Source organism: Cariama cristata, unplaced genomic scaffold, assembly GCF_000690535.1.
Source record: "Cariama cristata isolate BGI_N322 unplaced genomic scaffold, ASM69053v1 scaffold5095, whole genome shotgun sequence".
Classification (NCBI taxonomy): domain Eukaryota; kingdom Metazoa; phylum Chordata; class Aves; order Cariamiformes; family Cariamidae; genus Cariama; species Cariama cristata.
The window spans coordinates 41,190-54,736 of record NW_009618030.1 but is presented as its reverse complement, the minus strand read 5'-3'; the positions used below and the strand labels follow the sequence as shown (position 1 = coordinate 54,736).

At 46.2% G+C, this 13,547-nt stretch overlaps 1 protein-coding gene across 1 annotated transcript in view; it reads left to right on the top strand.

The window, feature by feature from the left end:
• Positions 1 to 4,722, top strand: part of DAAM2 (dishevelled associated activator of morphogenesis 2) — a 179,171-nt gene extending 174,449 nt beyond the window's left edge. Inside the window, exons 24-25 of the mRNA XM_009700695.1 lie at positions 2,384 to 2,554; positions 4,507 to 4,722. Of these exons, the coding sequence (XP_009698997.1) occupies positions 2,384 to 2,554; positions 4,507 to 4,722 (387 nt within the window). The remainder of the gene's footprint in view (positions 1 to 2,383; positions 2,555 to 4,506) is intronic.
• Positions 4,723 to 13,547: the final 8,825 nt, after the last annotated feature.

The following is a 13,547-nucleotide window of genomic DNA, read 5'->3' as shown; positions in this document are numbered from 1 at the left end:
GACCCTCAGGTAAGGGCCCCCTCTTTTTCAATCCCCAGCCTCTCTAAGAGACCAGGAAACCCCTGCAGGTATTCAGGGGCTCAAATCAGCTCGGTGCCCGTGTGCCCCCTCACTCGCCTTTGCCGTGCACAGGAGGAGCACAGGGGATGGAGGCAGTGCATCAGTAGGTACAACAGCCAGCTCTGGGGTCTGCCCCTGTACTTCAGGCTTCACAGGAGGTGGACAAGCCTTCCTTCTAGCTGACAGCTCTAGTCACTGCTTTTAATTTGTGCCTTATTTCTGATTTTTCACAGGAGTTAACCACAAGTTAAGCGGGAAGTGATTCCAGGTAGCACAACCCCTGTGAGCAATGAGCTTCAGGCGCTCTGTGTGCTCAGGCAGTGGTGGCAATGCCTGTGCTGAAGTCCTTCTCTGGCACTCCTGCTCCCCTGGCTGATTGGCACACTGGAGCAGGCAAGCCAAGAAAAGATAGCACATGGAGATGCTTTATCTCCCTCTGCGGTATTGACAGCCTATATTCTCTCTGCTGAAGAGCTAGTGCCAGTCAGTGTGGAATACTGTGAGACTGCTGCACTTTCCTAATTTTCAAGCAGACTCTGTGTACATTGTACACAGAGAAAATACATATATACAGAGAGGGGTGGGGAGAGGGAGTCGGTGTGCATACTTGTGCGTATGTGACTTCAGAGGTTTCAGGGAAAAGGAGTTAAAACAGAGAAGAAATCTGTTGCTGTTTCCATACTCTGAAGTCTCTCCACGACTTGCTGCTGTAGTGCTTCCTTCAGCTCCTGCCATGTTTGGTAGCTCAAAGCAACTTGCATTTCTTCCAACACTTTTTTTTTTTCCCAGATACTTTGGATTTCTTTGTTTGTTTCTGGCTGAGAACACAGCCTTTTTAAAGAAAAAAGAAGCTATTGCTTCAAACTGCTTTGTGGGCCTGGCAGGGAAAGCAGAGGAGGGGAGATGCCGAATCTCTCAGGCTGCGCCAGAAGGAAGCCTCTTTCCTTGGAGATTTCTTCCCCCTGCAGTTCACTGGGAGACATTGTTTATGCTTTACCTGGTACAGGGCCAGAGGGGTTTATAAGACCTCCTTCCAAACTCATTTTGTGCTTGAGATTGGAGCCTGAACTGTTCTTACTGTCCTTTTTATTCTGCAAGAGCACCCGCCTAAGGAAAAGGAAGCTGGGCTGTGTTAATATGAGCTGAACACACACACAAGAGAGTTTGAAGGCAGTCCAGAGCTTGGGAGATTCTGGGTTTGGTTCGGTAAAAACTGAGGTCTGTAAGGATGCTCTGCTGCTCAGTGGTGGTGTGTTGAAGTGCAAGTCGGGAATGGGAGTGGAGCTGTGCATCAGGGCACCAGTGCCATCAGGAATGTGTTGCTGGTGCTGCCTGTTGCGATGCAGAGGTGTGTGAGGGAAGGTGGTTGGACAACGATACAGCTTTTGGATGTGTACACTTACATAGGATTTAGTGGACTTGAGTGTACATGCTGTTGATAGACTATATGTGCATGCATTTCAATGCATTTTAGTGAGTACAGAGGCATGCTTGTGAGTGTGAGAGAGCAAAGAATGCAACTACTGCAGGACTGATGTCCAAGAGCCAGGGATTGCTGTGAATTTACCCTATCCCAATCAGGACTGCCCTGTGACTGAAGTCCTGCCAGTTGGCTGCATCCACATGCATCCTGCAGCCTCAACATTTGCCTTTTAAAATAAAAGCCACTTGTGATGTATTCACTCTCTTTTAAGTCTGCCCGGGAGCCCTGGCTGCTTTCCTTGCCCCTCTCTCATGCCATGGCTGTCCATAGTCTCCTCTCTCCCAGGCAACACCCTGACTCAGAGGACTTCAGAGTGACGGATGACATGGCAAAAGGCTCCTGAGAGGGCAGACTGTAATGTTATTGCAAAAAAACCCCTCTAACTCCAGCCATTCTAAAAGTGGGTTTGAGAGGAAGGTGGAAAGGGAAAAGATGGGCTAAAACTACTTGTTTGATAGTTAGGATGGACTAAAACTACTTGTTTCCCCAGCTAGTTCACTGTCTTCCGTACCCCTCCTGTCCCACAGCTGCAGCTGAGCTGTAGCCAGATGGTCCTCCTCTGAAATCACTTCATCACCCTCAGGCACTGAACATGTTTTTTTGTATAAGCAGACAGCGAGTGCTCTCCAGCACCACTGCCCTGTGTTGCCCAAGGGATATCCAGGAGGGCAAATTCTTCAGACGGAGAGGCACTTCTGTTGCCAAGGGGTAGTTTCTTCTCTCGCCACATGAATGCTCAGAGGGATTGAATTACATGTGTGGTTATCCATAAGCTTTCCTCGCTGTCTTCACCAAACTGCCTGCCTAATTATTGCTTTTGTGTTTCTGCCCCCTTGACAGTATGCCAAGGCACTGAAGCATTTTGGAGAGAGTGAGGGGAAGATGCAGCCGGATGAATTTTTTGGCATCTTCGACACTTTCTTACAGTCATTTGCAGAGGCCAAGCAAGATCTGGAGAATATGAGGAAGAAAAAGGAAGAAGAGGAGCGCAGGGCACGCATGGAGGCCATGGTGAGGACCTAAGCACAGGAAGGTGTTTCCTTCCATTACCTTTTAATGTCTCAAGAGAGAAAGGCTGAGAAAGCCAATTCCAATGCTCATGTCCTGTCACTGTCACTGTTTTATGTCCTTCTCCCTGCCACCTCTCTTTGGAGTCATTCTCTTCACAAATGATGACATTTTTCCTGCTGGTTGTCCTGTCAGCTCTCAAGGGCATACTGTTTGACTCCTAAATTACGCTCTTTGGGATCCAGATACCAAATCTAGCCCTGCCTGTTCTGCCCCAGCACTTTGCAGGATGGTGCTACCAGAGTGCCAGTGCCTGCCCAGTGCCAGACTATCCTGCTTTCAGGCTGCAAGCTCTATGCAAAAGCTCTGGGAGCCAGATCTCCCTCAGTCCTGCCAGCTGGTCAGCTTCCACTCAGACTCCACCATCATCTGCAGCGAATGCTCTGGCACCTGCTGCAGCCCACGATGGCAGTATTTCTCTCTGGCCAGCCTTAATGCCTTGATTACCGGGGCCATGTCTGGCCTTGACGTGATGAGAGAGCTTTTGTGCGTTGTTGATTTTGCTGCTGGGAGACAGATGTGTGTGTCCCCAGAGGTTCATGTGAACCAGCCTCCCCCTCTAACCTCAGCCCTTCCTGAGGACCGAGGATGGCTCAGCACCCCCCTGCCTCCTACCCCCCTGCCGGTGCTTTAACCCTGGCTGCCGTCATGTCCTCAGGCCTCGCTGCAAGGAGTTGCTGCTTTAAATGTTTACTGTGCCAAAAGCACCGGTTTGTGCCTTTCAGAAGAGGAGAGGTAAAATGCCAGGACGGCAGCAGCCTGACACAGGGATAAAATGGTAGGACTTACGCTTAAGTTTCCTGTCAGCCAGCCTGGAAAGGGCAAGAGCCTGCTGTTAAAGCACTAGAATGGTTTTGTAGGCCTAATGCACCATGAGAGAGGTTGCCATTTGCTTATGGAAAGAGTCTTCCTGCAACGTGGGGCTACTGGGCAGAGTGAGTGACCTGCTTCCTGACAGCTGCATCCATCCCTTGCCATTTCCACTAATCTTGGAGCTGAGCAGTGGAGAGGTATAACCAAGCTCCCTGGAGCTACCCTAGGGAGACCAAGGGCATCATATTGACAGTTGAACCTATTCAACCGTTTGTAAAATCAGCAGTTCTGTTTCATTGCTTGTGTTTATAACCAGTTTCTCTTTCCAGAGTCGAGGCAATGTGCCTTCCTGTTCCCATCACTGCAACATGCTGCCTCCATCCAAACATGAGCTGTTTGGTGGATAGGGTTTCTGTTGATGTTTTGATGTCTCTCACAATTTTCATTCTCCAGTATTTTTAGCTTGTGACTTTCTGGGGTTTTTCCTTTCTTCTTTTCTTCCTTCTGCAAAACTGCAGCCTTTCTGCCTGTCAATTTATCTAGCTATGGCCCAAGCACAAAGCTGTTTGTGACTACGCTAGTGACTGTGGTTTGTATAGAGACATCCAAACTAACTTTAAACTCACTAGGTTAGGTACTGTCAGCATAGTAGGTGCTGCCACACTAAGGTTACTGCAAGCCTGGTCCCAGAACCTGGGTAATTACCTGTGCCAGCATCACTCGTAGCCTGTCGTTTGGCACACCTACTTTGCTGGCACGACCCTACTGCAAAATTAGTGCAAAACAGCAGCAGCATAGACAGATCCCATGTGTCCTCTTTGCACCAGGGTGGTAGTGCTTTGTGAGGCAAACATACGATGCTACTCATTCCTCATCTCTCCTGCTCTCTGCTTGCCTGTGCAAAAGAGAGAAGCCAGCATGGTCACCTGTTGCTCTTGGCATAGGTGATGGCCTTGTGGATAAGGTCCTGATCTCTTTTTCCCCTGAACTGTACTGATGCATCTTAGCTGCTTCTTGGCAGTGTACCTAGTGGTCTGGCATCTTGGTTAGCTAATCCTAAAGCTCTGTGTCTTTCTCCACAGTTAAAAGAGCAGAGGGAAAAAGAGAGGCGACAAAAGAAAGCGAAAGCTGGAAGCATCTCCGAAGAGAGCGGGGAGTTTGATGACCTGGTGTCAGCATTAAGGTCGGGTGAAGTCTTTGACAAAGACTTATCCAAGCTCAAGCGTAACCGCAAGCGTTCGGGGAACCAAGGCTTAGAGACAAGCCGGGAGCGGGTGGTGACAAAGCTAAATTATTAATTACAAGAGGAAGAAAAATAATCAACCAAAAGACGGTGATGAAAAAGTGCAAAACAAGGAAGATGAATGTGTGCGATGGAGCCTGGCTGACAGCTGCCCCAAAGGATTTCTTTGGTCTGTGGCTAGAGACGTTACCTTTCCACGATCAGCTTTCCTCTCATCCCTCTTCTGTGCTCCTCATTTGAACCATTACAAAAGTGCCTCTGCGGAGCCAGCAGGGCCTGTGACTGGGCCGTGCAGAGCTGACAGATTTGCTTCTGGGAGTTTATTGTGTCATCAGAGGCCTCATGGTGATGACAGAAAGTACTTGGGCCTTGCAGACTGCCTCACAGCTGGAGAAAGAGAATTTCCTGTGTGCCAAAGTAAAAACTAGTCATGATCTCCATCCTGCTGATAACAAGCAAGACTAATTTCAGAGCACCTCTGTAAACACCTGTTCCTTCTTCAAGATCTAGACTGGCCTTCAGGGGCTTGCCAAGATGTGGTTCCTGAGGTTTCCCATTCCGTTCCAGAACTGGATTTTATAAGCCATTGATTAGCACCTGGAAATTGCTTTTGATCTGTTCTATGTAGCATTTTTCTGTGGCCTACACTGTCCAAAGAAAGGGATGCTCAGAAGGAAGTAATCAAGTTCTGGAACAAATTGAAATTCAAGAATCGGGATCAATATAAAATACTTTGCAAAAGTATTTTGGATTCTGCTTTTCTAGAAGCAGTTTTCTGGAATTTGTTGATGGTTGATCCTCAAAGCTATGAAATGCATCTTCTAGGAAAGAAGCTCTGGCTTCTTTTTAGAAAACCAAGCCACTGCCAGGTTGGGATTAGAAGCAGATGACTGTGGAGCCTGTTGTCACTGTTGGAGGGTGGGAGGGAAACAGCGGAACATTTCTTACCTGTTTGTGCAAAATTTCTTAGTGCAGCCCAACGGAAATCGGGAGCTCCCTAATATCATCCGCAGGTCACAAGTAGCAAAAAGCAAACAGGGTCACTGGCTGCAAGAAATGAGATTTCTTTTCCACTTGATGCTAGCTGTGATTGTTGTTGGCGTGAACTGGTCTTTCTGAGGCTGACCTCCACTGCACAAACCCCACTCCTTCCTAGGGGAATCACGTAACTCAGTAACATATGAATGGTGTCAAAGGAGAGCCTTGCAGCCCACAGCCTTTTTCATTTTGAAGGGATCACTTGGGATGAACCAATGGAGGGTCCCATAATGAAAATTGAGAATTTTTCCAGGAGGATGCAGAATTGTGTAAGCCAAGCAGGCTTTGGAGATGGGTTAATTCATAAGGAAAAAAAAAATATTGTATTTAAGGTACATGTATGAAGCACACAGCGAAAAAGCAAAGAACCCCAAGAAGAGACCTGAATTCTGAATTTTGTATGTCTTCATGGCTCTAGGAAAGGGATTTGATTGTGTGCGCTGTCAGTTGTCATGGGCTTTTTTTGTTGGTGTTTTTTTTTTTTTTTTTTAATCTTGTCTTCCTTTTTTATTATTTTCCCTGGAGAAGGAAAAAAGGAAAAGAAAGAAATGGTGATGGATTTTTCCTCCTAGACAGGAAGAAAAGAGGGAACACTTGAGAAGAGACACCCACCATCTACAAACTATGCATCAACAGTCAACAGCACAAAATGTCATGGAATCCCAGGGAAGTGAAAAAAGCTCTATTTGTCACTTTAATAATTTGGTTTGATTTTTCCTCTGCGTGTCACTTAACCTCAGGCTCTGCACCGACTCTGCAGAACAGAACTTCCTCTGCCATGCACGCTGCCTGATCAGTATTACACATTACCGATATTGGAGAAGCAAACTGTGGTGGTTTTCTGAACACTTTGAGAGTAAAATAATTATGTAAACTATGGAAAGAAGCAAAAAAGTCAGAATTGTTAAACTATAATGTTTCACTGTTTACTGACTTTTGAGTCTCCCACCCTAGAATTCCCCTATTTACGACATTCCAGACTGCCGCGCCTCTGTATAATACTCATCGTAAAGAGCTGGTATCTTACAAGAGCTGGGTGCATTCTCCTCCCTTACTATCCCATTCCCCTTCTGGGATTAGCTATTAACAGCAACGCCCATTGCAGCGGACACAAGCACCTTGTAGAAGAAAGACTGTATTTCATAAAGGTTTTTGAAAGTTTAAGAAAAACTTTCACTTTTTTAAGCATTTTTATTTTAAATTACAAAATGGATTTTTAGAAATATCTCTTGTAAATTATATTAACAAGCTCCTTGCTGCTCCCTGAAGTAGACATGCTATATCCCAGCCCTTTTTGTTTGTCCTGTTTTTTAAAGTATGCCATATAACCTATGCCATGTAAGCCATATGAGAGGTAGTAATACGTGCCAAATTGGTATACAGTTGAGTTTAGATTTGGATAATCCCTGAATTCCAAAGATGATGCTTTTAGGGATTAGAACATTGTAATTTTTTTCCCCTCTTTGTTCTCCCTGGGTTCAGGACTCACCCAGAAACTCAGGTGTAGTGCCAAGGTCAGCCCTGGTGCAAGATGATGTGATTCATGGCTCTGCCCAACTTACGGCTGCTTGCTTGCTCCCCAGGTACTTGTCTGATAAGGCAGACTGTCAGCATGGCAGTGCTGTCAGAGAAGAAACACCTCAGGGCGAAACCCTTGAATATAAATACTGCATTCCCCCCGCCTCGGTATTTGTCAAACCAGGTTTGTGCTGTGTCTTTTGAAACTGAAGTCACTTTGCCAGGCCACAAATGTAGCAAAAGCAGAGAGAGTGATAAACCCCCTGTCCATTTGTGTATACAGTTCAACCCCAATTTAAAGAGATCCTGTATGATGGTACGCGGCACTCCAGCCACACTGACAGAGTCAAAGAAAGCTGCTGTAGTTTTTGCCACCTCCTTGACTCTTATACAAATAATGGGAGATTGTGCAACTCTTGTAAATCAGCTGTGGGATACTTACTGGGATGGACAGAGCGCTCGGAGTCATGCCCCTGATTCGCTGCAGCTCAACTTTCTCAGCACTCCAGTGCCCCAGACTCCCGTTTTGAATCTGTGATGGTGGCTGAAGGCTTCGTTCAGCATGCTGGACAGTCCCCCTGGCTCTTGACTCCATGGTGAATATTCATAGAGAGGGTTTTGGAAAAGCTCAGTTACACACTGAGGCAAGCAGTGATTTCGTATAAGTGGTGACAAGCGGAAAGGCCCGTTAACAGGTCTATTGTATGAGGTGACACTGGCCACACAGAAGATAAGGAAAAAAGTTGGGTCTGCTCTAGGGCCTGGTGTCAGATTCTTGCTGAAGCCAAGTTTGTCCTTGCTTCTCATCTCTTAGGTACTGCAAGTCAATCTATGCTTTGTTCTTCATCAGCAGTTGTGGTAGAGTTGCTGTGCACTGTAGGAGAAAAGAAAATCTTATTCCTTGTCCTCTGGTGCTAGCAGAGCCTGAGCAGGTACAGCAAGCAGTCGTGAGGTATAACATTGAGGCATAACCTCTTTATCACACTGAGAGCTGGAGAAGAGCTAGGGTCTGCTGTTATCCTTGCACCTGTGCCTAGCACCGGCATTTTAAGTGAAATCGCTTTGTCTTTGGAAATAAGTGGAGGAGGAGGAGATGTGAGAAAGAAGGGTATAAACACAGACTTGTTCTGCTTCTTGCAGAAATGTAGTCATTGCTAACTTTATGATGAAGTTCTTCCCACCTAGAAGAGGAGGTACTTCCTAACTCTCCAGTCCTTGTCCCTAGAGGTCTAGTGCTCACTCACCTCTGCGTCTCTGCGTTGTTCTTAAGCAGGTTACATTAGGATGGTCTCAGAAAAGACTGAAGAACTCCCTCCCTGTCCCACTCCCTTGATCTGGGCCACTCTTCTCTGTCAGTCATAAGTCTCTGGAAACGCTACAAGGTAAAGTGACTTCAGGGCAGCAAGGCCCTTCCAATTCCTGCAGGATGGCTGTCGTCCAGGCACCGGTTCCCTACGAGAGCAGAAGTAGGACTAGCGTTCGGGGATGAGAGACTCCCCGCTAGGGTGATGACCTGGGTGTCCTTCAGAAGCATTTCTGTAACGTGTTCACAATGTCTGAGGAAGGGAAAGGAATGGCGTGGGGCCCTGGTGCGAGACTGTGGGGCAGGTGTTTCCGTAATGGTCAGCCCCACTGGCTGAATCTTTGCTCTTCTTTAGGAAAGCTCACACTCTGAGCTGGGTTGCATGGGAGAAGCTTGTGTCGGGAGTTTCCATGAGGGGAAAGGAGATCAGTTGTACAGTTGATGATGTACATGATATATGCAGTTTCATTTCTGGGTTGGTTGTTTTGGGTTTTTTTTTGTTTGTTTGTTTTGGGGGTTAAATGATTTTTTTAAAAAAGGGTTTTAGGAATCTCTAAGGGGAACCTGTAAATCTGACACCTCTATTTATTTTGCCTTATTTTAGTTCGCTATGTTTGTATGTATACACTGCATTACAGCAAAGACTATTGAGACCGTGCCAGGGCATTACACCAGCTAGACAGCTGGCTTGGCTATTGCGCAGCAAGCTGAGCTAGGCAAGGGGATGCATAGGAGCAGTTTTGGTGTGGGAAGGGAGGGAAGAAAAAAACCTTTCCTTTTACTTTTGTCATAATCACTCTGTCCCTGGTGATCCTGGTTCTGGGAAAGTGTGCATTGTAAAGCACGTAGTGAATTGATACATGTTGGTTATTTTAGAACACTTTCTATAAAATCTGTTTATTTCTTATCATGAATCACGGTGAGAAGATTGAGAAGAGTTAAGCTGCACAGTTGCTTCCTCAAACTTTGCCCTTCCACACGAATTCTGTCCATAATGCCAGAGAAGCTTGGATAGATGGGCAAAAGTGTTCATGTCCTGTAACTTCTCACCAGAGTTAACACACTGGTGAGACAAACTGGGACAGTTCTCCTTCCTCAGAACTAATATTCCTTGCTATCTTAAAGATCAAGGAAGAAGGATTTCCTTTACTTCCCCTCTCTCCTCCTCCACCTCACCTCCCCAGATTATCCAGAGTAAACAAAATCTTTCTGCTGGTTGGTTTTCTACCCGTAGAGTCTCTAGGAATCACCAGGTGTTTGGCCATGGCTCCTTGGCTTCTGTACTCAACACAGGAGATTTCTGCTTGCCTGCCATCCAAACAGGTAGCCTTCATTGGCCACCTTAGCTTCTGTTATCAAAGGCTGAAGAGGCCGACCTGGGTAACACGATTTGGCCAACTGAAAATGTAGAATTTGTAGATGTGTTTATATATAGAAAATGTAACTACTACTCTAAGTAGTAGTTTTGATGACTGGTATCCCCTGAAGTTGGCCAGATTTTGCTCACTGTGCCCGCTGAGAAGGATGCCATTAGTCTAGCATGATGTTTTGGCACCTCGTTTCATGAGAGAGTCTGGATGCTTCCAAACCAGAGTCTTCTGTTACGAGTGGTAATGTAGAATAGAGCCACTGTAAGCAGTACAAATTGCTCTGGGTTTACACCAGCATAATTCAAAGCAACATCTGGATCAAAACTCTACTTTAGGCAGTTTCATCTGTTTACAAGATGTTCCACAGAGCTCATGAAGGGCTTGGTCCTTTCAGCTGTCCCCCACTAGCAGGTCTCACCCCAGTGATCTAGAAAAGCCTCTATGACAAGCCATTTCCCCCCCTTCCTGCTTGCCCTTAAACAAGCTCTTTAAAAGCCTTTGCAGTTTGTGGAATTGTAAGGGGACGTCAGGTACCTGAGCTGCTCTGCGCTCAACACCTCCCTTCCCAACCATCCCCACCTTCAGCCATTCTCCTCCCCTGCAAGCCTGCTCAGCTTGAAACTCGCAGGTCCCTTTGGGAGATGCCTCTGCCCGCCAAGCTAGAAAGTACAGTGCTGCTTACTGAAGTGGGAGGGTGCGTGCTGCTGTAATGCCTTGGCGTATCCTCATTTCTTAGTCAGTTTAAGACTATAAGGGAATTAAATGTACAAATCCTGTAGTGTCCTTTTTATCTGTATCTTTTTATAAGAATATACTGTAATACTAAAAAACAAAAGCAAAAAAAATTAAAGATATATTGCCCCCACTGCGTCTCAGTAAATTTCTTTGTAGTTGCATTTTCTGTGCATTTTGCTGGAAAGTCTTAAAGGTGAGTTGGGGTCTGGGTGCACTTTTTTGCTAAGCTTTGGGTCTTTCTCTTTAGTCAAGAGCATGCAGCTCTTTAGGTGACACAGTCACTGCAGAGCTGGTGAGAAAGTTCACAGGTTCTGGGGGAACAACCAACACGGTGGAACACAAGCACACCCTCCCCACACTGTGCAATGGTAAAGAGCTAATCATGGAGCCACCAGGTCACCATATGCAAGGGTCCCCTCAAAAAGACCATGAGTAAAGTGCTTTTTCAGAATAACATAGGGAACACAGGAGTTCACTTAAAGAAAAGGAAAAGAAGATGAGAGTCCTGCCATCTAAGAGTTCATAATCCCTGTCTGGACCTAACTAGTCCAAGAGAGGAAGGGAGCGCAGGGCTGCAGGGCTGGCCATAAGCTCGCTTACTTAATGGAGCAACATCCGGACAGCAAAAGCGTGACTCAGAAGATGAGGGGACAGGAGAGGATTGCTTCAAAGGAAGAAGTTAAATAAGGCCAGCTGAAAAGAAGCCAGGAAAGCCAACATCAGGAGTGAAGCCTTCAGGGATGTGGGAGGGGAGACAGGGGAGAAGTTAGACACGGAACAGCAGGGCGAGCAGGAGGCATACAAGGGCTAAGGCTAATTTGTGGCTGAATCGAGTGATGTGCCAAGGAATTCCTTGGAGCTCAGAGGCAGAGCCTTGTTTGCATCTCAGACGCAATGTGTGCAGCTGTTTCATTTACACATGGATCCCCCTGTTGCTGTTAATGGACATAGCCTGCTGACAAAATTTATCCTTAAGCCACAACCTTTCATGTTTATCTTCAGCCCATCAAAGGGCAATGTTTTCACTGTGAGGTCCTAAGAAGCTCAAGCCTAGCTTTGAGTGGGAGCCTTGCTGGCTGTGCAGCACATTCCTACAGTACGTGGGTTCCCAGGGACCCCAAACAAAGCCCCAGCTGTTGGTTCTGGCTCTCAGGTGGGAAGAGCCATGGAAATGAGCAAAAGTAATCAGGGGATAATTGCTTGCACAGGTTGAGGGCCAACAGGCAGCAGATGGGAGTCTGGGTGCTGTGTGAGAAGGTTCTTGGTTTATATTTGTTAAAAGAAGTCTCAGTTTCTTTGTTTTGATTGATTTGGTTCAGACTTTGCTAGAAGTCTGGCCATGAAGTTCTTGCTTTATGGACATAAGGGCAGAGGCAAAGGGACGTTTCTGAAACCTGTGCATTGCATGAGTGGCAGATGAAGGATGAAAATGCAGGAACCTCCCTGCCTTCTCTTTCTCTAGCAGCTGGGTTTTAGTAGAGGATGCCAAACCATTGCTTTTCCTCTTGTTAGAGCTGAAACCCAGCAGCATTTGAATTCTGTCTGCTTTGAACAATGGGAGAGGTCTCCTGCCTGAATTCTAACAAGAAGATTTTTCTTTCTTTAATATTTTGACTGGGGTTGGAGCACACAGCGAGGGGTTGGTGTTCTGCCCTGCAGGATGGGTCCAGCACAGAAGCTTCCTTCCATCTTCCCAGTTGGCATCTTCCCCATGGTCATGGACCTCCCAGCCCTTGTCATCGCTGCATAGAAGCAAGGTAAGTGCCTCATGGCTTCTTCTGAGCAAAACTAGTGTTGGGGTTTAGCTGCCCTGAATGACTGGGAGTGAAGAGGAGGGTAAGGGGAGCTCTTTGCTCTTGCTGAGAAGGGCTGAGGATAATTGGTTTTCCCTTTCTTTAACCTTTGGCTTCTGTTCAAACAAAGATGACTTTTACCTCTGCCATAGCAGACATGGAGCTTTCTGGGAAAAATCTGCTTGGCCTCTTAGGAACAGATTTCTACTGCTAGGAAACAAAATAATTAAAGACTTTCCCCTGTCTGCCCTCTCCCCGGCCCCAAGCCCAAAACTTTGGTTTTGGATATTGTTGTGCTAGATTTTGATTGTTTGTTTGATGTTTCTGTAGCTAATGGGCTTCTTGCTGTCTTCTCTGAGACATGGTGTTTATCTCTGCTTTGGTCAGACTCTACTTTGGTCAGACTCTCATCAGGCAGGGTAGTAGGTAGGGTCTTTTTTTTTTTTTTTTTCTAACAAGAAGTCATCTTGTTAGACCTCAGTCTCAGCACAGATTGCTTAGGGGAGACGAGGGGATGAGGGTGATGCTGCTGGTGGAGCCATGTAACTCTGCTAAAATGTCGCTTTTTATCCATTTTTGGAGATCTGCTGATCTCTATGACTGCCAGCCTGGCAGACTGAATTTTCACATAAGATAGTGATGTAAAGATGCATTAACAAAGAAAAATGCCTTGCTCATCTGTGCCTTGATGAGGGAATGAAGCAGAGGAGGAATAACCCAGGGCAGGACATCAGTTTTGGGGTACTTAGTTTTAATCTTTTTGTTTGTTTCTTGGCAAGGTATGTTTCTGCCTTTTCTTTTTTTTTTTTTTTAAAAATAACAATCTGAGGTATCTTTGAAAGGAAATGCAACTAGGATTCTTCCAAAGGGTTTACCTTTGCTTTTCAAGGTCAAGTATTTGTCCTCTTCTCCCAAAGCTGAGCTCCTCTCTTCCTTCCCATGCCTAACTAATGAAGAGGAGTTGCCTGGCTAAAAAAAAAACCAGCACCTTTCTTGCCTCATCCCCAGCCTCTGTGGTCCCTCCTTCAGGTGAGCTGTTGCCAGCTCTATTAACCAGGGCTGCCGTTTGGAAGATGCTTGACTAAATACGTGTCACTTGGTGGCATATGCCCTCATTTGTATG